Below are 18,375 nucleotides of genomic sequence, written 5' to 3'. Positions count from 1 at the left end.
TATGGTATCAAAAGCAAATTAATCTCTTCAGCAACACAGTGATCCACAGACTCCAGGTCTTGCTTGTGGTGTGGTGTTGGTGACCCATGCCATCAGGAGCTTTGCTGCTGTCCTACAAAGACCAGCTATGTTTGAATCAGGAACCTGGAAACAGGGCTGTGGCACCCTGTCTATTGTCTCAAATTACTTCCAGATCAGTTTTTCCTCATTTTACAAGTAAGCTTCTGGTTTCCACTATTACAAGCATGACCTGAGATTTACAAGGTAGGTTAGTGTTTTTCCCAGTTCACACATACAGACCCAGATTTACTAAATAATAGTCTGATTTATTTTTTTTATGAGTGACAGCTGTGCAGCACAAATTCCCATACCCTATGGCATAGCAATGCCACCCAAGTATACAGCCCCCCAGTCAGGTTGTTACTTATGTTTTCCCCTCCAAGCAGAGGAGAAACACACAGTGTCACAGACACCATTAAATCTTCTGCTTTGGCATCATTATTGATTTTATCAGATATCCAGATACTATGGTGATGAAAAACAGTGCAAAACTCTAATATAGCTAAAAACCTAGGAAAACTCATTCAACACAAAACAGAAAAATAAAGAGAGGTGATCTAAATTTGAACCCCCAGTATATCACGCAGCCTTGACTCAGAAAACTACACAGTATGTATTAGAGCTTTTTGATAACTTACTCTGCTTGATTCAAAAACTTCAAGTCCAGCATCTTCATATTTACCATTGACAGGAACAGAGTTGTGATGAAGCACACAGTAATGAGGTCTATGTTCAGGTTCATTAGCAGTGTTTTCCTTGGTTGTAATTATTTTAATGAAGACTTTGCCTAATTAAGATTTTCATGACTTGGCATAGGAAGCAGATACAACACCTGATAACAGTATGCCCTGAAGTTAAACATCTCTATCAGCTTTAATGGGCATTAGAGTGGTCCCTAACAGCGTAAGGCAGAGCCTTTTCGCTGAACAGGTGAAGACAACATAGACATGAGCCAGCAAAAAGACATAGCCAAAAACATAAGCTTTACTCACTCAGATTCAGAGATGAACACTGCACCAGCCAGTCAGGATCCTCAGAGAGCTGCTGCTCCTCTGCTTAAGATGAGTTGTGTTGGTCATACGAATATTGGTGTGTCCCCTGAGGAAAAAAATAAACCTCAGTGAGGGGTCACAAGATGCTAGATTTTTATGGGGAAGAGGTACTTCTCAGCTTCTATTAAGAACTGTTTTTCCTTACTTGTGAAGTCAATTAGGGGATGAAGTCTCCAGCCCCACTAGCTTCACTTCTCACTTTTCTCTGAAGAGAACACAGCACTAAGAAGTTTAGAAAACACTGCTGCCTATGTGGGACAGCAAATGCACCTCACTAGCTGAGGAACTTCTCCCTCTTAGTGAAGCCTTCCTTTCCTACTCTTGTTTTCCAGAGCTGGACAAGCCCATCCTACAGCCTCTTGGAGATTCAGGTAAGACTCCCTGCCTCCTCAGCTACTTCTGCCCACGATATATGGTACCACGTAAACATAACTACTGAAGTGGCCCTTTTCATGTAAGAAGATGAGCTCGGTTATCCTAATTCCATGGGGAATACGAACAAAGTATTGTTTGCCTTAACATTGACATGCTGCATTTCAGATTTAAGCTCATTTTAGAACAAGATTATTTTTATTAAGATGAGTTAAGGAAATATTTCAACATTTACCACAAAACAGCAGAACAATCATAGAAGTGCCATGCAGTTGGCTAAGCCTACACAGTTTAGAGTACAGTGGTGTCCAAGACTGCTGATGCAAGCAAAAGGCCTACACCCAACAGCTCGACATTTCTTTGTGCTGCATACACACACACTATGCAAACTTTCTCTGGTCATTAGAGGACACTGCTGGGGCTTTGGTGGGCAAGGTCAAGACAACGTTAGTCTGGCCTGATAAAATATGAGGAGGCAAATCATTCTGTGCCACTCAGAAGTCATTCAGATGGTACTTTTGGCTTTTCCGCCCTGCTTTTGTTCTGTCAGTCTGAAGAGAACAGCTCGTGTGATGTAATTTAGAATGGAGCTTTTTTAAAGCTTTCACTCAGGAAAAGCTTCAGGAGCTCTGGGGGTATAGCTTAGCTCTGAGAAATAGAAAGAAAGCAAGTTTGCATTGACAGCTTGATCCCAGAGAGAGGTGGCTGCCTGCTTGTCTAACAGGTCCTCTGGGTCTGGATGAGGCAGAGACAGAGGAGCAGTCATATTAAGTGAACGTGCGCTGCCAATGTTAAAGGAACAATTACCATTATTCTGCATAGTTCACTGTTTGCTACTGCTATTTCCTTCAATAAAACCTCTTTTCACTTGCCAATTGGAGCTTGTCATGTAACAATATTTCTTATGCACAATACACATACTAAAATGCCCCTGTGTTTTTAATACATTTATAGTTGTTAACAATAGTGGTATAGTGACAGAAAAAAAATGTACTTGCTTTGAATACGGAATAGACTGGAAAAAAAAAAAAAAAAAGAACAAACTAGAGGCCCTGCTCTGAAGGATTAATGGGTGTTAGATTTTGCCTAATCTCAGAGTTAGAGCGGTGACATCTCTTCCATCTCATTTACACCCAGTTTTTCCTCTCAGGGCCTGCGCTGTGACCTCCTTGTTTAGAAGGGGTTGTCCACCTGTGAGACTTTTGATGTGAGGAAGCACTGAGGAGGGAGATTAGCAACTCCAGTGGGTGCTCTCACCCGCCCCGTGTCAGGCAGCTGAGCGATGCTGCCCATCGGCCTTTGGCAAGCTCAGTGCCCTGCAGGTTGCCCAGCCAACCCTTTGGTCCTTGTGCATGGCCCAGTGGCCACCGCTCACATCAGGCACTAACAAAACTCCTTGGGAGTACAGTTTCTTATAAAACCGGACAAACAGCTGGTGGTAGGGAGAGTTTGGCATTTCACTGAGATTTCAGGAACTCTGCAGCTCTCCTCTGAAAGCCTGTACAATGAAGACATTGTGCTAGCATTGCACTTGCCAATATTACAAAGCCAGGCAGAAATGACCACAGTGAAGGTGCCATGGTGAGAAGAAATTAAGTGCTTGCTCGTGACCAGGCTGAACCTAATATTTCATGCACCCAAATGATCAAGCAGCTGTTCGGAAACCTTTGGAGCACAGTCATGAAGGAAACTTTCTTCTGCCATAAGATTCATGGTTTCCAAGAACACTATTTTGTTCCAAACAAGTTAATATACACAGGGAGAGACATCTTGAATTTCACTGGTCTCTCCTACACTATTCAGGATTAGTGGTAGGCTGCAGTTTTAAAAACATCCTTCCACTGCAAAATGAGATGAGTGTATTTAATGCTGGGAGCAGAGCAGTTACCATGTAAATCAGAGTTTTTGCTATGAAAGTCTAGAAGACATGACTCTCACAGATTGCCACTCATCATTGTATTTAAAGAAAAAAGAAAAGTTTTTATAACTTATTAGAAGGCATGTTTTTTTATAGTTATATACTATCACATGCCAATTTACCAAGAGCAGAGCTTTAAAGACCCTTCTATATTAAATGCTGCATCTTCAGTGATTTGCAGCTCTTTTTGACAGTGCTTAAACTCTCTGGGTGTATTTTAAGAAAACATGCTGCTTTGATGGCATTTACCCCCACCAGCATGCTGACAGCCTCAGAGCTCCTCTGGCATTAATGCTGTGAGGATATCTTTGTGACCATAGCTCTGTATAACACCTGCTTTGGGAATAAACTCCAGGCAAATAACTTCAGCGTCATTCAGGAAGTGACACGGGTGACAAAGACCATGGGACATTAAAGAAAGTCACCGCACTGTCTTTTCAAGTTCACAAATTCTGCCTGGAGTTGCCTCTAAGATTTCCGCTTCTCATTAGAAAGAGCTTACAAAAAATAAAACCAAAAAATTAAAGTTCTTTCCAAATTTAATTGCAGAGAGTGTTAGGTGGAAAAAAATCATTTGTAATAAGAACAAAAAAAAAAAAAAAAAAAAAAAAAAAAAGATAATATAGAACAGAGACTTTATTTCTCTTTACAAAAGTTTTGCAATAATATGCCACACCACCCAGAAGAAACAAAAGGGTAATCTGGGGCTTAAATTCAGCTTTAGAAGTTGCTGCTCCCTCAGCACATAGAGGTGTATGTGAAACACCACAGGGTCTGGCTGCTCACTGGCAGAGCCTCAATTACTATAAGGAATTTTTATATACATTCCCAACAACCAGGACATGAATAGAGATGCGAAGCAAAATTTGGTAGGAAGGAAAACAGTGTCTGAAGCAGAATTGGAAGATCTGGTATAGAAAGAAACCCTGGGGGCTCTGGCACAACTCTCCCGGAGGATGGCTGTATCCCACACCCTGCCCCGCACAACCTGCTGAGGTTACATTTCTGCTGAAATTCATACCAAAGCTGTGAAGTTCCTGTGAAAATCCAGTGATAATCCAGGGCATATCAACTGAGGGCTCTGGAGGGCCTGGCACCAAGCTCTGACGCAGAGCGCAAAGAGCGCGGGGCTCTGGGCAGGCACCTGCAAACCATCCTGTGATGGTTTGCACAAAAGCACAAAAGCACCTGTGAGTTCTGCTATTATGTTCGTTGTGAGCATGAATTATGTCTGGTGTCTAATGCAGATGATGATGTCTGATGCAACAGGCACTTTTCAATTTGCACATAAAAACCTTTTCGTATTTTTTGGTCCCCCCCTTTTTTTTTTTGCAAAGTCCGTTACAACAATTCACACTGATCCTTTCAATTCTTTTTTAAGCATCTTTAAATCCACCCCAGCCCCCTCCCCCCCAGCTGTACACCCTCACTTTTTAATAGTTAAAAGTAATTTTAAAGCAAAAAAGAGCATAAACAATATACACTGACTCTTGACACTCCATTGCTTTTTTAAACTAGAATAATAAAAATTTGCAAATGAACAAAAGAGTGGGAGGAAGATATCTGATTTACAATGTTTTTGAGATAAAGAACACTATAAAAAAAGATCAATGTGAATAATAAAGCATTGTTAACTGAGTCATGACATTTCTATTCTCAGTGAAGATTTGAACAGTAGAGCTCTGCAAATGAGCACCTTGTGCCATTTTCAAAGTGGGAGGAAGACATATAATTATAATTTTTAAAGTGAAGAGAATTTTTTTTTTTAAATCTCTGTTAAAAAGTTTATTGAAAAACATATCGACATATCAATATGACATAAATTACTTTAATTTTATTAAACTAGGAGGGGGGAAAACCTCTTTTTGAAGACTGGCTGCAGAAAGCATTCCTTGAAAAGAATTTTCTTTATTAAAAACTCTTTTGCTAAGATGAAACAGCACCGAATGTCAGCACTACCGTATATTTATTCTGTAACTCTTCCAACAGCTGAGATCCATAAAAGAAACATATTTTCAAAACAGTTTTAACCTCCATTGTCTTGATCATTCATATTAACATTTTTCATGTCACCTATTGAAATCCCTTAAAGGAACCTTTTATTCAGTCAAAATTAATGAAGCCATTTTCTTAAACAGCCTCCAAAAAGTAAAAAGGACGTAATGTTGTGCATTTTACTTGACATACGTTTTCTTCCATTTCACTTATTTGTGTGACGAGAGCAAAACTTCATGTTTATGTTATCAATTCTGCAGAGAAAAGTGATTTTGAGTGAGAAGAAAACTAACTCTGCTCTTGCTGTGTGTGCAATTTAAATTCAGAGCAAAAATACAGCATTGATCAGATTACTCCAATTGAATCATTTAGTGCTTTGGCATTCCTGAAGTTAGGGCCCAGCTGTGAAATCATAGTTGGGGCCAAACTTTGCTGTTAGGTGAGTGCACATGGCTCCCATTTTCTTCAAAGGGAATGACACACATGGCCAATATTTAACTTTCACCTCTTCCATTTTTCAGCTAGCAAAGCCAGAACCAGTGCAGGCAATTTAATAGAATTAAGAATATACTCAAGATTTTCCAGGACTTACTAGTGATTTGGACTATATAATTCAATACACCTCAAAGCGCAGATGCTCAGCATATTCCGAAAATCAGGCCATCTCGTATGTCTTATTTTAAGCAAATAAAATCATAAATCATTTTGAATATTTTGGCCATCTAGCAGCAAACAGGGTGCAGGATACCTCTTCAAAATCATAAGCTCCAATTCCTGGTCTGGCTGGGATGCCTAAGAGACTTCCACTTCCCAACTCACTTTGGGCACTGGGTTTGCATTCATTTCTCCTCTGCCATTGCCAAGGGGGCTTGACAGCAGTGATGCCCACCTGCAGCAGCTGTCTCCTTAAGAAAATGTAGGGTACAGTCCTGTGAATCTCCTGGACTGCTGGCTCAGCTCTCAGGACATTGAGGAGCAAGTGCCACTGAGGGAAAAAAGGATGCATCCCAAAGCAATATGTAGCTGCCCCAAGGTACATGCAGATCTTCACTTCAGCTCAAGATCAAATGGAAAACTTTCCTTCCATCCTTCCTGACTCTTCCCTTAGCTTTCCCCCGATTCCATCTGTTCCTCGCCCATCTCCTTCATTCCATGCTCGCCTCCCTCTTCTTCCTGTGTCCATCTGTTCCCTCCTTCCTCAACGCGAGTCAGGGAAGGGAAGTGAATTCAGTCATTCACTGAACAGATTTCAAGATGAACCCCCTCCCTCTCCCGTTCTAACTTCATTCATCATGGTAAAAATTATAATGAATAGAAATGTTGAAGGTGAAAATTTATTAGGGATTGTGTTGCTTTCCTATATCAAAAGCAGTTAAAGCCGCATATAAACATTGGCTTCATTCATTTTTTTTTAATATATGGTATAATTAGCAAGAAATATTAGTGGAAGTGCTCGGTATGCAGTCCATCAACACATGCCCGTCAGAGTTTAGGATCTGGGCCAAAATTTTTTGCTAGTCCTGTGATAGATTTATAATAAGCCTATCGAAGGCTTTACAGTCAGCTGGGTCACTAATTCATGAAGTTAAAACGTATGCAATGAGGTCAAAAATTCACTATTGATAAAATGCCCCCTTCGGGGATTGCACCATTAGCTTTGGTACTGCAAAAGAAAAAAAATTTAAAAGGTAAACCCAAAGCTTCTGTGAATTACCAGTCCATCATCGTAAATCAGAAGAGAAGCACTTGCACAAGTTCGTGATGCCACATGAAGCCCAGTATATATTTGTAGCCTTGTGTACCATTTCCTGTTTCCCTATAGCAAAAATAAACCACCCCATCCCACTTTGCCTATCTGATCCCAGGAGGGAGAAGGAAGTGGGATTTAATCCTCCAAGCCCTGTGCAGGTGGCAAACGTAGCTCAGCACCCACAGGAGGGCCTTGGGCATCTTGTGCAAGACAGCTAAGCCGTGGAGGCTTGTGTTTGGAGGTGCATTTTCCTCTCCCTTCCTTTGCTGACCATTTGGGAACTTTATTTAAGGTTTCTGGGGTGCTTGGGCATGGATGATGCCTCACAGTTCATTGCAAAATGTCCAGCCCCAAAACTTTCTGTACCTACTCCAAATGGGAACTTCTGCTCCTGACAGTGATCCTCTGTCCCATCTCCTCAGCTAAAACTCTCTCTCTTATCAATTTTTCTTTTGGGTTATTTTATCAAAGCAAGGCATAGATATCAAAAAAGCGTACGTTCCACTGTAACCTCCCCTCCCAAGGACGCATGCTTGCCTCTATTTCTCCCCAGAGCAACAACTTTTAAAGTAGATTACTTACTTTCAATGGCTGGTGGTGATTTGTGTGCTGAACCATGTTTATTTACAGTGTGCCTCTGTACTGTTGTGTTGTTTTTCCACCAAGACAGCTGCACCAGCTCCCTGACTCTCCCAGTGCTCCCCAGGGTGACGCTGAGCACCGAGAACTGCCCAGGTAAGCTGCTGTCCCTGCGCACCTATTGCACTATGTGTGCATTCCCACTGCTGTAAATTATAATTTATTATTACTTAAAGAACAAATAGTGTCCTTTAGACTGGTTACCAAAAGTTTCTTTCTTTTTTTTTTTTCTTTCTCTTTTTTTTTTTTTTTCTTTTAAAAACACCCATCCAAACCTGGGGCTCGGGTTTTATTTTGCTATGAGTCTTTTCAAACCAAGTGAGTTCAGTTCAAGCCTTTAAGCTTACAAGTTATCACCCATCAGGTCTGATGTAGCTCTCCCGGTTCCATCTCAGGACTGAACGGACATGGCACTCAGCTCTTCGAGTGATGAGCACGCGAGATATTAAATAGACAGGCAGTGACAGCAGTACGTGGGATAAGGAATGGCAGGGAGATCAGCCCCGCGTTCCTTTGGTGCTTTCTCTGCACTGATACATGAAGATGCCTTAAGGTGAAATTAAGAAGTTACACGTCCTAAACTGCCAGAGTTTCCCACAGAATTCACCATTAAACCTCGGGACTCTTTGCCACAGGAGCGCAAGGCAAGGGGCCATAGCCAGAGCAGCCTGGGAACAAATGTCAGTGGCGAGTAGAGCCACAGACACACACGTCCTTTGCTGCAAGATGTGTACGAGTCCTACACAGGGCGATAGATCAGTTCCTTCCCTTTCCTTCTCTCTCAGAGGCAACTGCCCTCCTACAGCATTACCTGGCTGCAATCCAATTCAAGACACTACTGTCTTGAATTCACCTCGCTTAAAAAAAAAAAAAAAAGAAAAAAAAGTCTCTATACTCACATGAAATTTCCATCTCTGTCTTTACGTCTTTACACGGGAAACATAGGAAAGCAATCCCAGTGCTCTGCAACAACAGTCAAGGCAAGCTCCAACTTCCCCAGCTAAGGAAGAAAGTTGCTACTCCAGAAAACACTAAAAATGGTACACTAAGGGTGTTTACCTCTGCCTACCTCTAACAGTCTTACTAATGCTGAATAGTCTCAGCTTTTTTCATCACAATTACCTATTTTTCCCCTTCTAATTAAGTTCAGTGGATGATTTCTGCATGTTAAAAGCAGGTCTTTGTGGGCATGTGAAACTGTGGACACAGGCTATTAGAAGACAGTAACAAAGTCTGACCTCCTGCCCATCTCTAATTGTAATTTAATTCTCCTGCATTCTCATTTAAAAGTAATCATAAATAATCAGTTGTACATAATATATATTTAAAGCCTATTTGGCTCCACTTATTTGTTCCAATCCCACAACCTATTACTGTTCCATGCAGCAACAAACTATAAAATAGAAAAAAAAAATGCTAACCACTTTTTTTTTTATGCTGGTCTAGCATAATCTTTATTTCTTTAGACACTTTGTGCAAACATTAAATTGATAAAAGACATAATGTAGATGGACCAACAGCTGAACTGAAGGTAATTGCATAAAAATGAAATGGAGACCTATAATTGTACACTGCTTTAGCCTCTCTCGCACTGTTTTCTGGAAGCAAGGATCTCGCTTGTCATAGCAAGTTGCTTGTTACGGTGATTGCGTGAAGACTTGATCTAGCTGTACAAGACAAGTATAACATTACTTAAAGGGAGCTTTTCAAACTAAGAGTCTGACACTAAAATGCACTGTATTTTCAAAGATGTAGTATGCTTTAACAAACAGAAGAGTCCTTGAATGACAGCTTTTGTTACCCTTTTGTTTGATGGTGCTGTATTGAAAAATTCAGGTTATGTCTATGCCTTTCTATTTCTGGTTTTGATTTCTCTTCAACAGCACTTCAAGAATAAAAATTGACTCGAAGCATGAATAGTAGAAGTCGGTGGATACAGTAAATGTTAGTCTGGCATTTACTGATTACTTCCGTCTGATTTTTTTCAGTCTCATTTGTTGAATGCTTAAATGCTTTCTGTGGACCATTGTATTGTGGCAAAAATGGGAAACTGAACAGATATATTGCAATTTAAAATATATCCAGATTCGACTTTAGGGCCAATTTTGAAAGGGGGAAATGATAGAAAATGCCATTCTTCCACAGACCTTTCAATCCGACCTGTGTGTATTCGTCTGCTCAGCCCATGTATGGCTCTCAGCATGGACAAGCAAGATCCATTTGTAAGATTGGCACCTGAATACCAGGTGGGGCACGTGCCTTTTGGACCCACAAATCAATTATTATCCAATAAAACCGATGCACGAGCAGGACACTGCTTCCTCCAGATCCCTGCTACTTCAATTAGCACAGCCTTTCCTGGAGATGTCGTGTTATTGAATGAAAGCACAGGGAAAATTGTGATATGTCATTGATTTATAAATGCTGGAAAATAGTGGTTACTGTACCTATAAGTAAATACATCCAAAACTCATGAATTTTCACATTTTTGGTTTAAGAGTCTAGACAAGAAGTCAGAGAGGAAAAAAAAAAAAAAAGCTATATTTACTTACTCTAAGGGAAAAGCCATTGCCAAATTTTTATAGCCAAGCAAAATCACAGATGTGCTTTGTCCAGGACACTGTTTTTTTACATGCAAATGTGCAACCTACAGCCTTTGCACTGCTGCCTCCCACCCAGAGGAGCCACTGCCTCTCCTGCCCTTCCCAAGCCTCACCTGGGGCATTCCATCCTTGTAACACTCACAAAACCTGACAGCTGTAGGTTTCCAAGACTCCTTTCTGTGCCACCACTGTCTTACTTCTCTTTCTTTCTATCCCACCAGTCACCCCTTCCCTAAGGCCACCCCATAAACTCTGCAGGACAGGGGAAACTGTTTCCTTCACATCAGACCTTGTCATTCCTAGAAGTTAACAACCCAGCCAAACACCTGCCAACAAACATTCTTATGACAATGACTTTAAATGAAAATAATAGCTTACTATTTTCTCTCATCCTCTTCAATGGTATTACTCCGCTAACCTTCACCCAGTTTTTTCACTTCTAGAAATTTCACCACATGAAGATGATCTAAAATAGCATGAAGTCTGACTATGGATAATAGTTTAAACAAACTGTTCGCTCATTCTGTAAGTGGAACCATAGAAAAATTATGATTGGAAGGGACCTCTGGAAGTCATCTCATCTGGACTCTTCCTCAAACCAGGGCTAACTGCAGTAAGAGCAGGTTGCTGGGGACTTGCCTGCTTGAGCATAATTTCCAGCTTCACCAGGGCCTGTTCCAGTGCTTTCCAGAAGAAGAAAACAGTATCTAGCACTGACCTCTGCCTTCTCTTCTCCAGGTCAAACAAGTCCAGCTCCCTCAGCTTATTCTCTTACATCAGGTACTCCAGACCCATCACCACCTGGGTTGCCTCCACTAGACTCTCTACAGATACCAGTTATACTCAAACTGCTTCCCCCCACTAGGCAGAATTTCACTTACTTTGCAATCCACTCATCCCATCCAAATATCCTCCTTTTGGCTACAAGTGGACACAACTGCAATTTCACACTCTATCAATCTTTTATTGGCTTTTCTTTAATATACAGCAGGTGTCAAAGGTATCTGAAAAACAAGAGAGATGCAGGATCTCTCTTCTAGCTCCTTGCAGCAGAACACAGACCAGCTGCTTTTGAGCACTCACTGCTCCCGTCAGAAAGCAATGTTTGCAAAACTGAGGTGTTTGTAAAGATTGATTTCCTGTATATAGCTTAAGAGCAAGAGTATCACAAGATTTAAGTAAGATAAAAAGTGAGGCTGTGCTTGATGTGAGGTGCAGGAGTTAATCAGCTGTAGATAAGAACTGACGAGGTTTTATCATCCCAGCAGTAGAAAGAATGACTGTGTTTCTTGGCCTCTTGATCACTTTGGAGAATAAATGAAACTGTTTATCTACCCATGTTTATCTGTTCCTGAGAAGTTCTTCAAGAGCAAATTGAGCTCAGAACTCTTCTTAACCTTTCCCCTAGTTGAGGCTTAAAAGTAAGCTCTCCCTCTCATTTTAGAGCTGCCTCTCTGGCACACTGACAGCATGTGGAGGATCCCATCTTCTAGTTGACTTCCAGGCCAACAACACAAGTGGGGAAGAAATTACGAAATAACGAATCAGGATGTTAAAGAGAGACCATCTGGCTTGCTTTGCAACAAGACTACGAACCATGGCAAGCTGGTACATCTGCATCTAGGTACCACCTACACACACAACGCTGGCTGTAAATTTAGGGAAACGAGCTGCTGTTGAAAAATAATTGTTTTGGCTTTCTTGCATGTCACAAATTGCAACTGGGAGATCACACTCCAAATGGATTTCAACTGAGCCGATAGTTCTGTTCTCCTACCTCACCTGAACCCGCCCAATGGAACTGAGTAGTCACCCTAGCCTATAAACCCCCTGGGTTTAACAGAAAATTAGGGGTGCAAATATATAAATACTTGTTCTATGAATAAACTTCTCCAAAGAGACTGAAATTGTCAGATAAATAGGGTTAGGCCTCGGAAGTAAACACCTGTAGGCTTGGAAATTCTGCATACGTTATTCCTTCAGATCTTTGCCTTAGTATCACAAACAAGTCTTTTTTCTCTTAATCCCACCAGATAACCAGCTTATAAATGAAAAGCATGCAGATGAAAAGCCTGTGAGAAGTATTGTTATGAGTACTGTCGCAGAATTCAGCATCGCAGATGCTTCATCAAAGGAAACCAAAAATGAGAAGAAATTGTCAAACGCGAGCAGATCATCCATTGCTTCCCTGGAGAAATGCAGAGAGTTCACCTACATCGAAGATGATGCATCAGTACGTCAGAGAGACAGCGATGGTATGTTTGATAACACACATTGCATTTAAGCTCATTTCTAAACATCCATTTCAAGAGCACTATGTGTACCTAACTTGAAATAAATGCTTACATGCTGAATAGGAGATTCAAGACCATAGTCAAAAGCAGTACCAAGTTGCCTTGTAGACACATTTTATGATACATGAGAATCTGTAGATTATTATCTTAAATTGTCAGTGATACTAAATTCACAGAAGAACTTAGAGCCTATGGAGCTGTTGTGCAATGGAGCTTTTGTACCTTTGTAAGCAGTGTTTGCACGGAGCTACTAATGTCAATATCAGTTTAAAGTGTCAAACATGGGCCTACTTCTTCCCAACAGCAGGGGCTATTGCTTTTGCTATTGCAGCAGCTGCTGTGGTTGATGAACAGATGGTGTGTTTTGTGGGCTGGACATGTCCTATAAGGACTTTTTACATATGCAGTTGTACGGACCATTACATCCAACCCTGCCATTCTGCTGGTCCACCACCAAATCTCTCCTAAATCTCTAGTCTACTGCCTACGCTGCAAAACTCACGTAGTTGGTCAAAATGAGGAGATCTCTTCAAGCTCTGCCATGATTCTGTAGAAAACTGTTTCTGATGACTGAGCAAGGTGGATATATGTGGACAGGACTTTGGGTTAGCTCAGTATGGTCTGCATTTTGAAAAAACATACTTGAAAACAAAGCATTATGAAAGGTACCTACAAACCAGAACTGCAGCAGAGCCCCAGTAGCTCAAGTGCATTTTTTTTCCACATGAACACTACATATTGCTAAAGCAATTTGCTCTGGGAATATTAATCATTGTTACCTTTTCAGAAAGGAAGCTGAGCCTTTTTATTGCAAAAGAGCACAAGTAAAGGAGCAGAATGTTTGCATTATTTTTTATTAGACTTTCATAGACAATAGCCTAACCAAGAGAAAAGGAAGAGAACTGGTTGTGCCCATTACAGACCATGGGCCATGACTCCTGGTCATGTAAATGCTGTACCAACCCTGATTTTAGTGAAATTATGCTGAGTACCAGCACCCGAGGAGCTATTCCTGGTTATTCACATGGGTGTGGGAAAAAGTGCTTCTGTGAATCATTTTTTTGTTTCTTACGTATGCCTTTTGCAATAATGGCTTAGTATCTTATATAAAGTAGAGTTGGGTTCTATCATGCATTTCATATTAATGATCCCCAAATTAAGAACTTCTAAATACAGATCATCACAATAAACTGCAATGCTTTCAAGGAACCATTACCGCCTCTATTGTAACACTGATCCCATAATAAAAGGAATGTCTCTGGTACATCTATTAGAATGCATTTAATTTCAATTAAGGCCATGAAGTATTTATTCCATTTAAGGGACTCATCCCCTAGTCCAGACACTATTTTCTAAGTTTACTGACTATTGGATCAAGCCCCTCAATCGCACACAGGTGAGTACCATGTGATGCAAATAACAGATTTTGTACTCCTTAGAAAGCTAAAAGTGAAGGAAATTAACAAAAAAACAAGCTGTGCTCAATTAATAATGTTAAGGGCTGGATGGAAGCCAAGAGAACCAAAGGAAGCCAGATTTGTGATTGTCACTGCATACTCTGCTCACTCTACTCTGACAAGTTACTGCTTATTTCACACACACAAGGCTAAATCTTGCTCGCTGATGCATGGAGAACCTCTGAAAGCAGAGCAATAGCTGAAGAAATCGTGGACTTGCTGAGAGGGGAGCAGATCCAAAGCTCATAGGCCTCGCTGGGGTGACCCCAGTGGCACGAGTGAACTTTGGACCAGGCTCATACAGAGCTTCATCTGTCTGAGCAGAGAGTGAACTGACAGTCACCAGACAAGAACAGGAAAATTTAGAGATGAGGCAGGCTAGCAAAATTATTAGAAGTTCTTCTTTTGTGGTAATTAATCTACTAATGTAGAGAACGAGAGCTGAGGTCATTGTTCTCACCGAGATAAATTCAATAATGCCTTTTCGCAAACAGCAGGGAAAACAGAGGAGAAAACAGGAGATTGCATCTCCTTTTATGCAGTTTGTGGCTAATTTATTTTCAAATATATAAATGAATGCATAGGAATGGATGTTTAATTGCTAATATCTATTATTTATATACATTACCCCACTTAAAACAGGACAAAAAAAAGCCTCACACATGCAGATTTTTTGAAATGTGTTACATCCATTATCACAGTTCATGGTGTGTGCTCTGATGGGAATTTAAAAGCATCTTTACTGCACATCACAGACTCTGTGCTGAAACATTACTTTATTATTAAAATCTTGTGCTTTTTGTGTGCTCCCTTTCCTGGATGAGGTCCTAAGAATTGTATCTATTCTCTTAAGATTACATAAGCACCATTATGGCTAACGCATTCAGGAAAAAAATGTTATTAGAAAACAGATCTTTGGAGAGAAAAAAAAATGGAAAGGTATAGGAAGGAAATTTCATAAACATAAGATACTTAAGAAGAATAGTCTTAATTACACCATGGACTACTGGATAAAATGATTACATTTTCTACACTGTAAATTTCATACAATTAAATGCAGCAGTGTCACCTTATAAAATGTTTCAATTTTATAATTATTTCAGTTCATTTACTTAGAAAAAAATATAAGCATGAATTTACTAAGTATCACCAAAATCCAGTCATTCTTATTCAACAGAACTGACTTAGAAGTTAGTTGTGCTTGTCTGAACTCAAATAGATCTTGACATATTTAAATAAGTATTAAAATTGATAACATTGGTGATGATATGCTACTTAGAAAGAAGTTCAATCACGTTATTCATTCTTGCTACCTGCTATAGCTGCTTTATATATACATGTATATAAATATAAAGACATTGGCATGATTTCTTAATTTTGTTTTTTTTATCAAGAAAGCTTTCTTCAAAAAGAAAGAAAAAAAAAAAGCGTAATTCTGGAAACTTCCTGGCAGTGAACTTTATGTTACGTGAGACAGAAAATGCCACAACAGAACCAATGCAGTTGAATGAGTTCACAGTTAGTCATTCTAGGGCAAGGAATGCGGTTATAACCATATGCTTTCCTGAAAGAACCAATGAAAAGACATTCATATTGTTGAAGGCATTTTTCTTTTCCAAAAAACAAGGAGGGAAAAAAATTTGAAAGGTTTGGGTCTTTGCGCTCCAACGAGATTCACACAGTCAGAATCTCACACCTGCTCAGAGCCCTGCTGCACTCCGAGGCACATTCCCCAGATGCTGTTGTTTGAACTGTGGGTAGTAATTAATTGATTTTTGAGAGGAATGAATAGAACAGAACAGAAAGTTTTTGCCATAGGCAGCCAGAGTCTGGGGAATACTCGCTGTCTCCACACAGACGTCCTAGCTGATACTATTTTCCAAACTTTTGTCTCATTGCCCAAACAGTTCAAGAACACTTGCTCCTCTGCACTTCACCTCCCCAGAACATTTTCACCCAAATTATTTTACTATTTTCATGTCACTCTATTTTTTCCCCCAGGACAAACAACGTAAGAAATACTTCCATAGAATCAAATGAAAGCATTGATCTCATTTCTGCGTAGTCACAGTAGCCTAAACGTGGGTAATCAAGCAGGCCCTTTTTCTTATGTCTTGCTGCTTTTCCTTTTTCTTAGATGAATGCGCAACACTTATCCTGGCCTGCTTGTTCTGCCAGTTTTGGGACTTTCTTATAATGCTGCCTGATACCTGTGAACATTGGCTGACAGATACCTGTTGTCCATCCAATAGATACTACCAGACTTCCAACGAAGACCACTCCAACAACGACTGCAACTGTGACTGTGACATTGATTGCAGCCTTTTTGAGTCCTGCCATGAGACTGGTGAATGCCTGGAACTTGCCATGGAGATTTCTGAAGTTTGCTATCGCTAATAGGAAAATATTAGACACAATTCCTGAAAATTGCCTGGAAGGAAAATGGCAGAGTACAAAGGAGATTTTTTTTTTTTTATTAATAACAAAAATAACCAGAGTGTTTGCCAACCAGGACTATGTGCATCATGCTGCTCCCACCCTGGAGGTCTGTATATCTGTACCATACTGATTGTACAATAATAAAGGGCAAAAAAGGGTCTCCTCCTTTGCCATAGACAACAAGAGAATTCCTAAGTGCCAAGCGTACTCAATGCTTTATCCACTTTCAATGCAATGCTTTTATAAACCCCTAATTGCTTTAAACATGGATTTTCCCCATTCACAAACACAGGACAAATTAGGACATTCTTTTAGGACTGATATATATTAGTTCATCTTCCTAATGGATTCATACATAAACATGTATTACACATTGTTGGTTATTATTAATAATGTATGATACAGCATCATTTTATAATTAAAAATTTATTTATTCAATCTCTTAAAACACACTTATATGCTCAGTTTAGGTAGAAAAGAAAATTAAATGAATTAGAAACCATGCTAGCTGTAATTACAGCAAATGTCGCTAAAAATCTCCAGTGAATTTTGTAGAGGAAGCATTTTAACAGGGTAGTGCAATTCGACAGCGTATTAATGTGTGTGCCTATGGTTATGTAATAACAGGTTATGCCTATTGTTCATTAGTTATAGGAAAGGGCTCCTTAAGTGTAATTAGCCTAAATGGGAATTGACTGCACACTTTCAGAGGAGAATTACCCCACGGATAGCCAGTAACTCCTTTGCCTGATTTTCATCTGTAAGAATTCTGCAAGCAGCAGAATATTGCCATCTACTCTAGTGGAAACAGGCATCTCCACCTGCGCACAAAAGATTACAAAATGACAGTATCTATCCTGGTTGTGCTTTCAAACTCTCTCTATCTCTTTTCTGATGGCAGGTCTGATTAATAAAAAGGAAATACATATTGCACATTACACATATGACAACAAAAGCATGTAAATTCAGCCGCCTCAGGGTGCAGAATGATTGCATTAAGCACAGAGGAAAATACAGAGTTGCTTGCTCACATTAGATATTTATAGACTAACACCAAAGACCATGTTTGCTTTGTATAGTCACTAAAAGTTCTCGCTAAAACCCCACTGATCTCAATGCAGAATTGCCTGGGGAATCCCAAACAAGAATCCTGGACAAGATGCCAGGACACTCAGCTTTGCTGAAATCATTGAAGCCACTTGTTTAATAATCCGAGTCTCAAATCTCTAGTCCTGACACACAAATATTTAATGAATGGAAACAAAGACTCATGTGAATTTCCATCCTCCCACCCCCTTCTGGAAATTCATGCTTTCAGAAAATTGGAAGTAAGAAGGAGGTAGAAACGCTAACGATCTTTGTCAGATATCTTACAAAGCTTAGTGACCTCTTAGCAGATTAAACACTTTTTTATATATATATATAATAAATAAAAAATGAGGTGGCTTTGAGGACAACAAACCTTAGAAGCGCAGCAAACAGCCTAGCATACCTTGTTTCTGTACTCCTTCCAGGATATTGGTGGGGAGTAGGATAGCTTTGCTTCTTCTAATTGCAACATCCCTTCGTGAGTTGTAGTCACCTGAAGGAACAAAGTCATTAGTGCTTAATTGTCATACCTGTGCCAGCCTGCCAGATGCGATGGGACCCAAACACAGAAAGTGCTCACCACCACCATCTGCGAGGCTCTGAATTTGTGCACCCTGGGCTGAGCAATGCTGATTTTTAACGCTTCAGCTTGTATTCTCCCACGTGTTTTTGATCTTAAACCTGGCCATACCATGACTAAATTGTCA

At 40.1% G+C, this 18,375-nt stretch overlaps 1 protein-coding gene across 1 annotated transcript in view; it reads left to right on the top strand.

Moving 5' to 3' along the window:
* The window catches only part of MDFIC2 (MyoD family inhibitor domain containing 2), a gene marked incomplete at both ends in the record, with an annotated part of 39,469 nt that extends 22,932 nt beyond the window's left edge, over window positions 1–16,537 (top strand). Inside the window, 3 exons of the mRNA XM_084292460.1 lie at window positions 1,445–1,483; window positions 12,423–12,644; window positions 16,278–16,537. Of these exons, the coding sequence (XP_084148586.1) occupies window positions 1,445–1,483; window positions 12,423–12,644; window positions 16,278–16,537 (521 nt within the window). The remainder of the gene's footprint in view (window positions 1–1,444; window positions 1,484–12,422; window positions 12,645–16,277) is intronic.
* Window positions 16,538–18,375: the final 1,838 nt, after the last annotated feature.

The sequence above is a fragment of the Netta rufina genome, assembly GCF_964035555.1.
Source record: "Netta rufina genome assembly, chromosome: 10".
Classification (NCBI taxonomy): Eukaryota; Metazoa; Chordata; class Aves; order Anseriformes; family Anatidae; genus Netta; species Netta rufina.
The sequence above is the reverse complement of the archived record's forward strand: the minus strand, read 5'-3'. Positions and strand labels throughout refer to the sequence as shown.